Genomic DNA, 15,148 nt, shown 5'->3' on the forward strand with positions numbered 1-15,148 from the left:
CGGGAGCCATCGGATGAATTTTTTTCCGAGTACTGAAGGGAGTTAGAAATAAAATGCCCACTTTATTTCTAACTTGTTATATTTTCCATGTACAGTAAATATCCCGTAAGTTACTGTCTGGTGGCGGCGGGGCGACGAAATCTCTGTTTTTCTCTTTCTATAGCCAACGAGATGACATACTTTATTTACTTTAAAATGTACTGCCATAGCAGATGTAATCGCCGGACGGTAAGCGTATGAGAATACAATGGATTCTCTGCTACATCCGATTCCTTGGTGGATAACAAAATGTGCAAGGAATAATGTATAGCTTCTGCAGACTGCTACTTCCGATTCTCGCCGATGTACGTGTGGTGCACAACAGCGCTTTTGGGTCTATGCGTTCTAGACCTCGTTACCTAAGCGTTGACAAAGAGGCTAGCTTGCGTCATCCTTGTTGTAAAAACATCCCTAACCTATGGCTACCTAGTTTGGATATATGAGCTATGGAAGGCAATGCTTGATAAGGTCATGTAAGCTGTTCACTGATGAAACCTAGCACGATCGTCCACAGGCAGAACTTGTAAAAAAAGCTTTCACTTCTCTTTCTAGTTACCCGTTCCTTATGGCATATTAAGTAATTGTCCTATCACATGTCAGCTATGGATGATAAGATCAATTTTGCATAAAGCAGTGTAAAGTGTTGGATTTTAAATTTTATATTAGCGAATCATCTACATCACATAGCGTGGTGGTTATTAGTGGTTTGTCAAACACGTCACGTTACGAATAAACGTTAGTTGATCTTGGTGACGAGATTTCTCGGCATTTCAGGTCGCTTTACAGCTGTGCTGGATCTTGTACATCGTGACATTTGTAAGATACAGTGTTATTCTATTGGGTAACGTTTCAGGTCGTTCTATAAGCTAGTCTTCTAAACAGACATGTGCCTAAGGTTGTTATTTAGATTGGCCATTCGTGTTGCGGACGTGCTCGCCTTCTGACCCGAGGGTACGAGCAAGTTAACCTAAGTGGTACATATCTGTAGGGTCCTTGTCTGACTATCGAGGCAACGATTTCTTCGCTGACCGGCAGCCACTGTTCGATCAAGTAATGTGTCTGTCGGTACAAACCATCAGAAAGTGTTCCTCAAAGGCACTGAATGTAGATGAGAGGTCTGAATGTCTACGTAAAAAGCGGGCAAGGTTTGTTGGCATATCCTCGTAGACTGCGCCTTGTCGCGATAGTCCTTCCATTGCCAATTGATCCTTCTTTTGTTCTGCGGCACCATCGAAGCATTACAAATAGCAATTTGCTTTGATTTGTAATGCTGATAACGCGTAAGATACACCTAAATATGGTAACATTTAGTTGGCCTATATCGTGCAAGTTACGCTGAATAGAAACTTTGTTTCAATTCAACGAAATAGACATTCGGCTTGAGGCTGAAAGAGATTTAAATAAGCACTTTTCCAAGCACTGTCACCCATGCTGTGTAGGCAAGCGTGACAGTATCATCAGTTGTAGGGCTAATAACCGGATATGTTAAGGCCTATGTAATGATGTAACTGTTTATAACAACGAGGTACGCCTTGAGGTATAATTTCTTCATAGCCTTAAATAACGAATCCGTAAACTAGTCCCAAGCCAAGCTTGAAAGCGCAGGGAAAGGTTTCACAATCGAGACTATAGATGCTATACAGAAAGGACAAGATTATAATATATGAGTTAATTACGAATTCTGATTTCCTTTCTTTTTTCTCAGCTCCAATAATATGGAACATATATTTATTTTCGTAACTATTTTGACTTTTCTAGACTCTAATTTTCTAAGACTTTCTCTGTTTGCTTGCGATTGGAAGCATAATGATCCTTGGAATCGAATGCCGTCGAACTGCTTCGGAAAGGATACCCGAGTTAATTTTAGTAATGGCCTTCCTCTGGGAATAACGATGATAAAACTTGACAAAAAAAAAACATTTCGGTTCCAGTGTACGCAGGGGTGTTTTAATGACAAATTGCATGGGAATTTTTTACAGAATTGCATCGTTGCTATTTAGCTATCGCTAAGCGGTTTGTGTTGCTGTTAGGGAAAAGCTTTAGAGAGAGAGAGCTTGAGAGAGTGTGTTTGGCGGATGCTGGATAGCTGCACCCTGATGCCTTCCTCAAGCCATTCTCGCTGCGTGTGGCCTTGCAATTGCCCTTGAACCGGACGACCATTTTCCATCCTATAAACATTTGAAAAAGTTAATCTTGTGAGACGGCCATGACAAAGCGCCACGGGATGATCTTTTCTACTCATTTATATTTGTTAATTTAAAGGGAAATCGAACGCTGTGACATTTAAGGTAGCAGTGGTAAACTGTTATATATATATATATATATATATATATATATATATATACATATATATATATATATATATATACATATTTAAAAGATGGAAAAATTTTCTAGTTTCTGCTTGAAAATTGGCAAGTGAAGCTATATGACTACACCTCCGGGGACAAGGCTGGCCTTCTACTTGACGTTCGCCTTTTGTTAGTTAATGTTTGTGTCGTTAAAGTGAAGTACCGCCCGACAGAATAGTAACATCAAACACATTGTGTGTTTCACTCTAAATTGCTAAAAAAAAAAAGCTGAATTGCTCGATTAAGTATTCAAAATACGACACACTCATTAATAGGAACAAACATGAAGACAATATCATTAGCAACTTGGAATATGGGGCGTTTCTTTGAGGGTTTTTATCGCTTTTTGACAGTGTTGATATGTAGGTTCATAGGTTTTAACACGCCGACGTACTTTTCCCCGTATATCATTCACGTCATTGTGAAAAAAGTTTATAGCTTTTGCTTTGTTTTCCCTACTAACGATATCATGTCTAAAAAAAAAAAAATTCTAGAATAACATACTATTTTGTTTGTAACGGCAACTGCAGACATTTTTGTATGCCCTTCAATGCTGAATGTCCGTTCGCATTCGGTAAGTTATAGCGGAATGAATGTTATAAATCTAATGTCACTTTTGTTGTTTGATATTTTACGGCCATTGGCCTATCCGCTTCCGACGACCGAAGATGGCGAAAGTGAATCAGTACAGGCACTAATAGTCCCTACATTTTGTGGCTGCTACTGTGGAAGCGCTCGTGCGCCTTTACCAGTAGTGCCGCCGTGGCCAACGCTGCCTTTACGTCTGACGAATCATCTAGTACAGCTTTCTATTCGTATTTGATGTCTTTCGTGGGTCCGTTTTGTTGTCGGGGAAAGGATCTCAACAAGCTAGGGATTTTGACAAGGAATTCTCAGCTTTGATTGTCGATTTGATATAAGTCAACCGAACCGAGGAAGAGTAGACACCGACCAGAATATGCTCAAGGAGCTACATTACCGACTAAGCGTTGGCACGCAACCTCCGGCCCTATGTATCTTCATACGGTACAAATAAATTTTATGTGACACGCATATATATATATATAGATATGGCGATCGATCAGCTGAAGAAAAATATTTTTACGCCTTAACTTAAAGGCATTAGTATAGTGTGTCATTCGTATAGATCAAACAGTTATTGAAGATAGGGCGAATGCTTAATGAGTAAAACAAATTGTCGTTGTTAATTTTATAGACTACAATTCATTGCACTCTAGTGCACAATTGACCAAATATATAAAGAGGAACTAACTGCTTACACACCTCTAATTATAGACGTATTAATTGATCTATTGCGGAAGTCTTCAGATGCCTATATGCATATCTAACGACGAACACACTAAAAATAAGATGAATCCGGGATCTCCGAAGCACAAACGTATCGATACATCGCTTCTTTTCCAGGCTGTGAGGCGTTTTGACATTCATTAAAGTATCGATTTAGCGCACGAGCGATGTGGGTCTTTCCTCCACCCTAATCGCTGATAGCAAGCCCCTCGATCGCCGTTGTTAACACGGCTAGATGCACGGTCGATTATAACTTGTTAATTACGAATACGCGACTGCCGAAATACGCTCATACCTCGACTAGCTTGACTTTCTTTCGGCTTCTTTTCCTGAGCAAAACTACTTTGAAAGATAACGCCGCGGTGACGCAAAGAAGTGTGGAATAACCCTCGGTGCCTTTTTGCCAACGGACCGACGGAACAGCACGAGATGATAACGACTGACGGGTAAAAACATATTATTTTGGCAAGCGCAGGGTTAGTTTTGGGTGGCCATGTTGTTTGCCTTGGTCGCCGGTCAGCACAAGAAGGGATGATTGCCAAATTGTTACCTGTTTTTGCTTCAGACTCACTGGAAGCGACTGCCATGAATTTGTCGTTCTCCGGTCGGGTAGCCTCGGCCGACTGGTGTTGCTGGCCTGAAGCTCAATGCCGCCAGCTCGTCTATTTGTGCTATTTCGAACGTGACTAGTTTCGTTGCCCACGAGTGCCCCGGGAGGCCCCGATCTGTCAGCGATATTAAGCACAATAAAAGTATTCTATTAGATTAATGTGTGTGAGATGGCTTATCAATCGCAGTTTTTTTTTATCTGTTAAACATGTCGAGAAAAAAAAATGATAGTGGTGAATATCTCGGCAGTGAATGATGTAGCCATTTCCGATCGGTAGCTACTTTGCCGGGCACTAACTAAGCACCTAAGTACCTTTGTTGATTACAGGAAGTTAGATGTATGAAGTTAGTTCAACACCCGCACGTTGTCCGCCTTTACGAGGTAATCGACACACAGACGAAGCTCTACCTTATTCTTGAATTCGGTGATGGAGGAGATATGTACGATCATATTATGCGGCATGACAATGGTAAGTTTGGCAGTATCGAAAATTTGCATACTTGCGCGAGAGCTTAGGGCAGCTAGGTGGCTGTTAAAAGTATTTAGTAGTAGTAAAAAGTATTGAGAATAAATATAGAATACAAATCTCTGCTATAATATGCTATAAATTACATACATTGCGCGAAACAAGTTATTTTGTACACGGTTTTCGTATAATAAGGTGTATGACTCCACCTTGAAACAGAGAAGATAGATTACAAAGGCATATGAAGATACTGAAGCTGTATATTCTTTACGATACATGAAGAAGCTGTTTGCTCGTAACACTTAGCAAAAGAGATAGATGTAAAGAAGATTAGACGTTTCGTGAAACGATCTCCTTTCGAAGGCCCCATGTTTCGACGGCTATGCTTGATCGCAATCAACGACTTAGAAAACTAGCAGTCCTAGGTCGCGCCTATATATTTTTTATGTGTTAGTAGATTGTTGTACTAAGTTTGAAAGAGTAGGTGTGAATGTTTTTATAAAATTCTTTTTGGTGTTCACCTACTTCCCGGGTACGATTAATTCTATGCACGTTTCGCTCGCCACTCCGGTCGTAAGTCGTGAACAGTTACAAGATATTCTTTGTGGTCCAGAAGTGCGTTGAATGAGCGACCTTCTTTAAAGTTTTCTAAGATCCAGCGATGACTTAATTGCTTAACTTACGTTACGAACTGCGCCCCTAACACGGCATCCCTTCTGTGGAAGTTACGACTCACTTAGTAGGGAAGCGTATTACTCCCGCTTTTGCCGATGACATCGACGCCTCAGAATTTGATCCGTTTTTAATTAACCAGATTTTTTCGTAGCTATAACTACCTATCTAACCTGTGGAGTGTGTCTTTTAGATAGCGAAATAGTCTCACTGCGGAATATATTATAATTCGTGTGATCGTGCTGCTACAATGGCAAAATACAAAATAACTCTGCTAAAGCGACTTCTGTTGCTGAGTTTACATTATACTAATACTATATCCTATCGCTGCACGTATAAAATCACTGGCTGTTACAGCGGTTAAGAACAGTCTGTTCGATAATGATTGCGAGTAAACGCTACATTATAAAGTGCCACGACCATTTGCACGTATTCAATGGCCTTTGCAGTGCGTGCAATGGCCAGACGCTGCAAAGCCGGCTCCACGATATGAAGGACAAATTTAGTTCAGCACACGTATACGCCGTATACCCGCCTGTGGGGGCGTCTCGTACCGAACGAGTTCACCTATTCCATTCCACGAATAGATTGCACAATCGCATCGTAGGGAATATATTGCGCCCGATCTACCACTGCTGATTACCGTAATAGATGCAGCTGTAACATTGGGCCATAGTTCACCATCGGAAGTAGGAGCATTTCGATTACGTAGCAGACACGGGCATATATGTAGTCATCCATTGGGCTTTGGAGGGCATCGCCCTAAAATTATGTGAAGACCATTAGCGGTCATCCGCGATCAAGGCGTCTGGACGGAAACCAGTCTATCTACGGCTAATAACGAAAGCAAAATTGGGCAATGAGGGGCAACACGTGTTTTGACCAATTGCATCGGTCTCAGCAGAAGGAGAAGGAGATAGATTGAACGCAACGGCGAATGTATAGTCCACTTCGCTGCTTCTGTACACGTTCTTAGAGATCGAAACACGCTTTGGAGCTTTACGAAATAGTGATTAGATTAGATATGAATATGTAGTGATTGATGCGGTTCTATCTAGCAGCTACAAGAACTATAAGGTCAGAAAAAAAATGAGCTGTATGATGACGGTTATGTTTTACTCTATTCGGTAATTTGCCATGTTTCGGAAGTTGTAAGGGAGCATTTTAACTTGATTGATCAGGGGCGTTTGGCCAATACAATAACTTGATACGATCGGATTCAGTTCACAAAATAACTGTCGCTATCATAGTTAATAAATGGATGTATAGAGAGAGTAACGGCGAAAGATGTTCCCGTTTCGGACAATATCTAATTTTCTGTTTACTCGTGAAAATGTCCTGCGTCGGGTAGAAGTCTCGCACATAACTGACCAACGATTTCGGATGAGGTCGGACGCTAAACAATAACAATGATTTCTGCTAAACACTATGCCTGGTTTGTTGTAACACGTTGTTAAAGCATGTAATTTTTGGGAAGCAAGCCATAGCGTCGGACCTATCTCTCTTTCCTGGATGAATAATCTCCGCGATACGCTCAAGCTCGCACGGTTGTAGCCGTAAACGTATGTGGTCGGAAGTCGATTAGGCTGCCCTTTACTACATTACCATTCAAAATTAGGGCCAATTGAGCCTACCTCTATCCCGACAGCTCTTCTATACGATTAAGTACTTTTACTGTATAACTGCAACGAACGTTATTTTCTAATATATTACTTATATTAGATATATTTTATATTATATACATATATATATATAATAATTTCGATTAGAATTGCCGTTCTCCAGGTTGTTGGGTCGAAGTTGAAGATCCATTCGTTACGCCTAACTTTTGGTCCTGTGAGCGCAGACATTACTAAAAAAACTTTTTTATTCGAGCTATGATGACAGGGTTTTTGCTTACAATGAGTTTTCGGATTATTGGACAGCTAGCATGTGGTTTACATAGTACTCTTGGCTTTCGTAAGACGAAAGAGGATTTCCGGACATTGGTCGGCTTGGAAAAAGACCTGAGACGTGATATGGGTCCCGTATCTTGAGATCTAGGTTAACTTCGAATCTCTGCCATTTCCTTTCGGTCAGGTCAAGATGTCGTCTGTTGTATGCTCCTTGTCTATGGAACTTGGATATTTGAAACAATTTCTTCTGTATGATATTTGTGAGGTCATAGATATTGTCGCGGTATTTAGCCAGACCCCGGGGTATTTCAATTTCACAGTGCGCTTGGGAACGTTTTGAGAACTTGTTATAATCGATACTACTAAGAACTGCCACAAAACTTTAAGCCTTGAACAATGCGAACGCTTCGGTGCCGTCGTTCCTGTAATGATGTAAGACAGATGCTAGGAGATTTTATATATAGCAAACTCTTCTGACTGTTGCCACAGCTGTCATGTACAGGACAGACAATCCCAAACCGTTTCGTGACATCGATCTTGTGACGCTTCATTCTATACAATTAACACTAAATGTCATAGTATCATTTCAACATGGCGGTTAACTTGTATGTGTTGGTCTGAGCTTTGTAAGACGATGGGCCAAAAATAGGTTAAAAACGTTCGATCATGGGTAACGATCGCAGGCCATCGGTAAAGAGCTTCGCGTATATGTGCATCTAGGACATATTGTTGGCCGTTGATTGCGGTCGGCTCGATTCGCTACGCCATCGCAGATGGATTTTTTTTATCAATGTGACGTGTATAGTGTCTTGCAACATCTGCAGTTCCGGTCGCATTTGACACTGGTCCATTTATTTCGTTTCTATTTAACACTGCCAATGAGAAAAAGAAAGTGTCGTATAGTCGAGGAGACTACGAAGAGATAAGCTGATGCAGGGTCTTCGTTTTAGTTGATTTACACGTTCCGGTCATCCTCAGTCATCATTGTTGTCAAGCTGCCGCCGCCGTTGCGTCTTCACAATTGTTCCGGAGCATAATTTTGAGGGGCCAATTACACAGGGTGCTTAAGCCTTTTGACCGTACACTGAGAGAAGACTGTCCTTCCATTGATAGGACTAGGTGTGAGAGGACGAAGTCTCGTTTTTGAAGGGAATGAATTGTTCAATCCACCAGGCTATGCTCTTGTGTTTTATGTCTGGTGCGTATGGCTTCCGGCAGCTGATTGCCGGCATCATCAGGTTACTCAAGCGAAAGCACGCACGGAGCAAGAAACGATAAAAAGAAATAAGCTAGTGAACCGGACTATTCGATAAAGCCAAGAGAAAAAAGTAAGCCGATATGTGTTTGTTTTTGTTTGTAGCTCTGGATGTCCCCGAACTTGCTTGGCTTTCACAAACCATTGTTTGTATTAGCCTATACACTGTCTGTCTAATATTGATTGTGGCAACTGGCTATATTTGTGTGTGGAACTTTAGGACGTACAATACAACGCATTAGCTATGCAGTGAGGCTCGAATTCGCAGGATGATGGAACACACTTTGCGGATATTGAGCCGAAATAATGCAATACTGGGTTGATTATTTCATTATAATATAATAATAAAAATCACTACACAATGGTACCTATAATTCTGGGTCGGGATGAACAGAGAGTTTAGCGTATGTCTGTTGGATCGAACGCAGAGAATGAGCTTCTATGAACGATGAATTGGGCTACTATGTCAGGTGAGTTTACTTAGAGGGAGGCTTGGTAGGTATCGTCGATTACAAACGGCAGAAACAATGGAGGACAGAGCGCGGAAATGTCCGGCAGCTATCTGCTGTCGAGCGTTCGAGAAGTTCTCGTTGTTTCTAGAGACCTTTGCTCTTCTAAAAAGTCTTCCTCACATCAAGACCGATAGACAGAACGGATCTATTCTTCGTTGTCTGTTCGATTTTCGCCATTGCTTTGAGGTATGGAGTAGCTGAATTAATGTAAAAGGCTTTAGTGCCTTTCGTTCTTTTTTTTGCCAACGTACTTCTAAACGTTGCTCCTGCTAACTTGTCATTGAAAATTAGAAGTGGTCATGATTTATTATCTGAGCTTTTCTTTGTCAGACTGAAGCCACTCTGAGGAGACTCAGAGAAAGCGTGCGCCCGCCTCAGTATCCGGGTAGGATCTTTACGGAGACTTGAGCGAGTATAAGAAGTTCACTTATTGGCTAAAACGACATAGGTGTTAAGTTTTTCAGCAAAAAGAAAGCGATACGAGCGGTAGTTTATGACTGGTTGGACTTGCTTTTCTAGCTTCAGCTCATTTGGACAAACAGCAAAACCAAATTTTTTTTTTATTATTGCCTCCTACTAGCAATAAAACCATGCGACACGGACTAATTTTGCCCAGTTCTCCGGAGGTTTGAAGAAAACATGCATAGAAACCATGGCATTGTTCTGAATTTTCCCTGCCTCTAAAATTATGCTCAGGCAATTGTGCTTTCGTTTTTGGAAGGAAATCTTCTTCCCTTTCGAGCGCGTTGAGGTCCTCCTGGGATGGTTGTTTACAAATGTTTATTTGCTCAAAGTTCATGTCCTTAGGCTCGGTCCTAGCTGGAAGTCTTATCGCTTACAACTGAAATTCTAACTAACTCTTTTATGAACTTTCTACAAGTAACTTTCGGATCCTTAAGCATAACTAGTTGTTTTCTTTTTTTTTTTTTCTACATTTTGGCCTGCACTCGTAACAGCTTTTTGCAAAGTAAGGGTTTCCTAAAAAACTTTTTCATCAGTTGCGAAGCTATAGGTGCCACCTGCACACTCGGTACTAACTCGTAAGCCGATTTCGAAAAGCCTTCCCCGACATTGATTTTAGCTATGAGCATTCGAATTCATTCTACACAGCAAATACCATCACGCACTCCCTAGTACCTTATTTTCATCTTTCAGTAATGCGGAACTCAGTTAAAAATTACTAACTCCAAAAGTTCTTGTAGCGTGCAGAAGATTCGTTCAAATGCTCTGAAATGTTGTCTATGGATACAAGATAAACAAACGAGTATGTTGCCACGAGCTTGGTCATGGACAACTTTTTAGCTGAAAAAAAAAACGAATGTTCCATCGGCCTTTCATTAACCTAATAATATTTCACTTATTTTGTTCTTATTTTATTTCAACTGCTACTCCACGCAGTTGTGGCTTGTAAAACGTTTTTCCATACCCTTTTGCCTATAGCAAGCACAAACCGCTGCTCGATAAGAAGAACCTGTGCTCTTTTTTATATGCACTACTGTATGATTTGCCCCTAGCGTAGGGGTCTATTATTCTACGCCTGCTCTACTATTCTTATTCAGCTATATCATAATACAAAAATAGAGTGAGGGTTAGGTCGTATGTTTGCTAAAGTGTACAAGCGAAAAGATGAATCATTGGCTAAAGCGGTATTGCGTCGGTCGAGAGTGACCCTATTCAGTTGAATTTCTAGAAAAATTGTTTTTTTGTTGTGACAGTTTTGATAAATTGCCTCCAGCCGTCGTCTGTACGACTGCAGCAGACTTCCGCTCAAAGACACGCACCCGTACACACTAGTGTCCTCCGAAATTAACAGCGCTCCTATAGGTGCTGCCTATGCAATGACTATTCTGCTCGCTGACGCAACTTTTTTTTTAATGGACTGTCTACCACTTCGGTGCGTAGACCCCCGCTGCATCGTCTGCCTGATTTTTGTGCATGAATCAGCTAGTAACATTAGCATATGGTATATCTGGTCACCGTTGGCTTGAAGCAGCCAAGACGTATGTAGATCTCCGGCCTGGGTAGGGTTATTTGACCCTCGGGCATTGCGTTCGCGTACGACGAGCCACGGACCAATAAACCGGGTCGGGCGTGATTGAATAAAGACATTGTGTTTTTCGCTCAACAGTCTTCAAAGTCTTAGTTTCTTTCTCGACCAACATTGCTTTCTGTTGTGAATCTGTCGAGTTCCGCGAGGAACGGTCGAGGATTTGTTTTGCACGCTAGTACTAATAACAACTTTCAATCTAAAATCACTCGACCGTCAACTTATCAATTCAAACTACTTTGCTAATAACAGCGCTTAGCTGTATAGTAGCAGCATTCTGTCTGATCGATACGAAGTTATAACGTAACGTGTTCGTTGCGTATAGGTTTTTTTTTTGTTTGGCATCTGGAAAGAAGTCAAATTGGCATCAAGGCATGCAACAAGCGAGGGGATTTCTGGTATGAAATCTAGGGATACAAATAAATAGCCCAGGCGTTTTGGTTTCTAGACAACCCCCGCCATTTTGACGCTAAGCTTAAGTGAAGAATTCAGGGCAGTGGGATAGAAATAGTGAAAGTAGTAAATTGACACTTCTATTTCCGTTTTGGCCTGTCCCATTGACCGAAGGCCTGAGGCGTAGGGATGAAATGGAATGTCGCATTATCGGATTAGCGCATTTATGCGTTGGCTATCGGCGTTCGCTCTGCCAAAAGGAATTCGCTTTCGATACGAACCCCTTTCAGTGAGGGTGTTTTTGCCCCATTATTTTGCCTTTCACCATTCGTCGTGCGTGCTTCGTACAGAACTCTCGCACGCTTAAAAAGGGCTTATATGTATTCTTCTGTTGGTCTCGTTTGGTTAGTCGCAAAAGCCGACTTTGTGTGATATCGGCTCTTTGCATGGCTGCAGTATGTCTGTATCTGAACAAATTCGTTTGATACATTGGCCGCTGGTCATACCACCCACTTGGCAGCTTAATCGCTTGTGGACGGCGGAGTATAGCTCTCGTTTGGCAGATCGTTAGTCTATCCTTAAATAGTTTCAGACTGGCATAAGTAAAAATGGTTATGTAAGACTATCAGCTTCTTCAGGTGATTTACCTGCACCAACTGGTCTCACAGAATAGAGCCTGTGTTACTACGTATAATTAATAAGGCTTTTTATTATGATCGACTTATGAGCGGATGAAAATGAAAACCATAAATGTTTTGCGAAAAGATGTGACTACACCGTAGAACACATAGGTGTACTTAATAAAAGGTAAGCATATAGTATATTGTAAGCATGTGTGTTGCAGCTTGTTTTTTTTTAGTTTTTATATATTTTCTTTTTTTTTAGATTTTTTAAGTAATGGTTGTTTTTGGCTATTTTTCTTCAAATGCTTCGCTTGTAGGAAATTACGCCTTGTTTTTATTAAATTAAGAAGTAGTTTTTCTTACTTTGCTGGTTGGCATTGTCTTTTTCGCTTGTAAGATTTGCTTGAAATTTTCCCATGAATTTAAGCTTTATCGGGTAACAGAAAGCAATCTTTCGTCATCGAGGTTGAAGGGCTGCCAAACAACAATAATTTTGGGATGTTCAGCGAACACGGTTTGGCTCAGAGTAATCCTAAGAAAGGTTCGCTAGGTTTGGAAATTGCATATTCTATTTAAAGGCTGCCTACCCGACTTTCTACTTTAGCGAAAATCGCCTTAAGCCAGCTTTGGAAAAAGTTGACTGTTAAATTTTCCTATATCTTTTAGCTTTAGAACCCTCACCCCATTCGAAACTCAACTGCGAGGTTACTTTCATAGTTTTTTTGATATAGGCAAAAAGTCGATGGCGCAAATTCACCTTTTTTTTCTCATGATATACAAATTTTTGTAGAGTTCAGGCCCAAGGCGAAATGTTGAGATTCGAGGGGCACGATCATAATCGCTCTGTAAAGCAAAGAGTCTTCCAGCGATAATTAATACTTTGCTAATGGCAAATAAAATTATAGAGGACCAAAGTGATAAGTAAAAACGTTCATGGAATAACTTTATATACACAAATACTGCATACACATACTATATATATATATATATATATGCAAGGTATAGCGTCCTTTGTTTGATTTTTTGTAGCAAAGGAAGGTGTCTCATTAAAAAAAAAAACCACTGTAACTACTAATTGGGTTTATCAAAAATGTGGCTTACACTTTAAGGTGGTGGATACAGAGAACGAATTTGTATACTTACAAAAAAGCAAGTTTCATAAACGTACTTTATATTTTCTGTAGATAAGACTCGCACGCAGTTTACAATGTTCGCGGGGATCCGGCTTCAACAAGCCGTTTTTTTTTTATTTTTTGTTTACAGGCTTGTATTCCTCAAAATAAGAATAAAATCACTAAAGCCGATTTGAAATCTCATTTTTCCCACTGTTTGATCAGTTCTCTAAATATGATGTGCCATTAACTAGCCACCCACTATGCAGTTTCTAATCCATTATAGTTGACCATATTTTGGAAATGATGGACTGCGTCTAACTTCTCTGACATCTCAGCACCACGGACTCTAATGTAAGTTAAAAATGTATGTACCATGTATTTCTGTATCGATAATATGCAAACGATTTAAAACTTAAATTGCACGCAGCTGCCCGCTAATAAACCAGAATTAAACGCGACTCGTGTCCGTAAAATCTAGGCTGAGGTTCTGGACCTGTTTCAAACAGGTCCTTTTCTTGTTAGCTTACAAGATGTATATGAATACTCCCCGCTGACAGTCATAAGGAATCAACAAACCTATCTGACTCAAACAAACAACCGGATCCAGCGAACGACCTAGTTGAAAGCGATAGAAATGAGAGTGGCAACAATCGTACATATATGTCGAGTTTATCATTATATACGATACACTATATCTATCCCCTCAGCTTAGAGAGGGTTATATAAAACTGCTGCTGCTCCTCAGCAGATCTCTTAATCGTTTCCTAGGTAATAGCCGTCCTACTTTTTTTTGCTGATACAGTTGCAATTTGATTTAACATGACCGGATTGATACGAAACATGTTGTTGAGACAAGTCAATACGAAGCTGATCAACGAATGGTGTTTGAAATATATAATATATGAAGACTATACATATTTGTTCACTCTATACAATCGCTTCATAAAGACTCGAGTACTTATTTTCGAATAAGCCAGCTTAATCTGTTGTGTATACTAGATACTAGTTTTCTCCACGTTATCAACATCGTAGTATTGCAGTGTTTGTGTATCTGTATTGGGAGACACACCCAGACACGTGTCCAGTAGACATTCCGTTCAGTCCACTTGAAACCATCCTCCAAACGTGTTTCTAACCTAGGTTTTTTTGCGTTCTCTCGCCTTTAGCGTGAACCACTTGATCAATTCAGGTGTTATCTATTGGCTCCGTGTTTCGCCCAGAGAAGATAGCTTGTATCCAGCGACCCAGGTATTGCTCAACAAATGATTGTCTGTCATTTCGTACGATCTCTTTTCTTTACCTATCCTCTTTTTTAACACGTTAGGTCTAAGAGAAAATACAACGAGCATAAACAATACTAATGCTTTGTCTATCCGCGGATCGCGACAACCCACTTACTGGGTTCCGCAGCTCAAATAAGTCCTGTGTACCATACGTTGTTCCATGGAATAAGGTTGTCAATCAATGATGCCATAGGCCGTCAGGCTGCAGAAGGTCACGCACTTTTGGTTCATTCGAGTCTTAAGGTTTGTTTTTACGCATGAAGTTTCACCCTTAAATCGGTTAAATCTAAATGTAGTTCTATCAACACAATTTACAGGTTGCGCAATCATATATATAGTATAATTTGAACACTTCTATATATATATATATATATATACCTATATATATATATACCTATATATAATGCTTGGAGTTGTATGCCCGGAATCATCGTCGAGCATAAAATGAGGCGACTGGTAGCCAGTAAGAGCACTGTAAGTTGGCACATCGCTGCTAACGCTTTATGAGGATTTTCTTTTTTAATGCCGCTAGCAGTATGAAACTTACTATTAGCGACGCTACATGCTGCCGCTAGAAGA

At 40.5% G+C, this 15,148-nt stretch overlaps 1 protein-coding gene and 1 long non-coding RNA gene across 6 annotated transcripts in view; one reads left to right on the forward strand and one right to left on the reverse strand.

Moving 5' to 3' along the window:
• Snrk (SNF related kinase) overlaps positions 1-15,148 on the forward strand; it is a 101,950-nt gene that overhangs the window by 66,197 nt on the left and 20,605 nt on the right. For all 5 annotated transcript variants that reach the window (XM_086991219.1, XM_022807327.2, XM_086991220.1 and 2 more), the window contains one exon: positions 4,636-4,777. In XM_086991219.1, the coding sequence (XP_086847345.1) occupies positions 4,636-4,777 (142 nt within the window). The remainder of the gene's footprint in view (positions 1-4,635; positions 4,778-15,148) is intronic.
• On the reverse strand, positions 1,965-4,321 carry LOC147755562 (uncharacterized). The gene is made up of 2 exons (XR_015328692.1): positions 3,675-4,321; positions 1,965-2,207 (listed from the first exon to the last, which is right to left on the reverse strand). It is a non-coding gene; the product is annotated as an uncharacterized LOC147755562 (long non-coding RNA).

The sequence above is a fragment of the Varroa destructor genome, unplaced genomic scaffold, assembly GCF_002443255.2.
Source record: "Varroa destructor unplaced genomic scaffold, Vdes_3.0 BEIS01000005.1, whole genome shotgun sequence".
NCBI classification, from domain to species: domain Eukaryota; kingdom Metazoa; phylum Arthropoda; class Arachnida; order Mesostigmata; family Varroidae; genus Varroa; species Varroa destructor.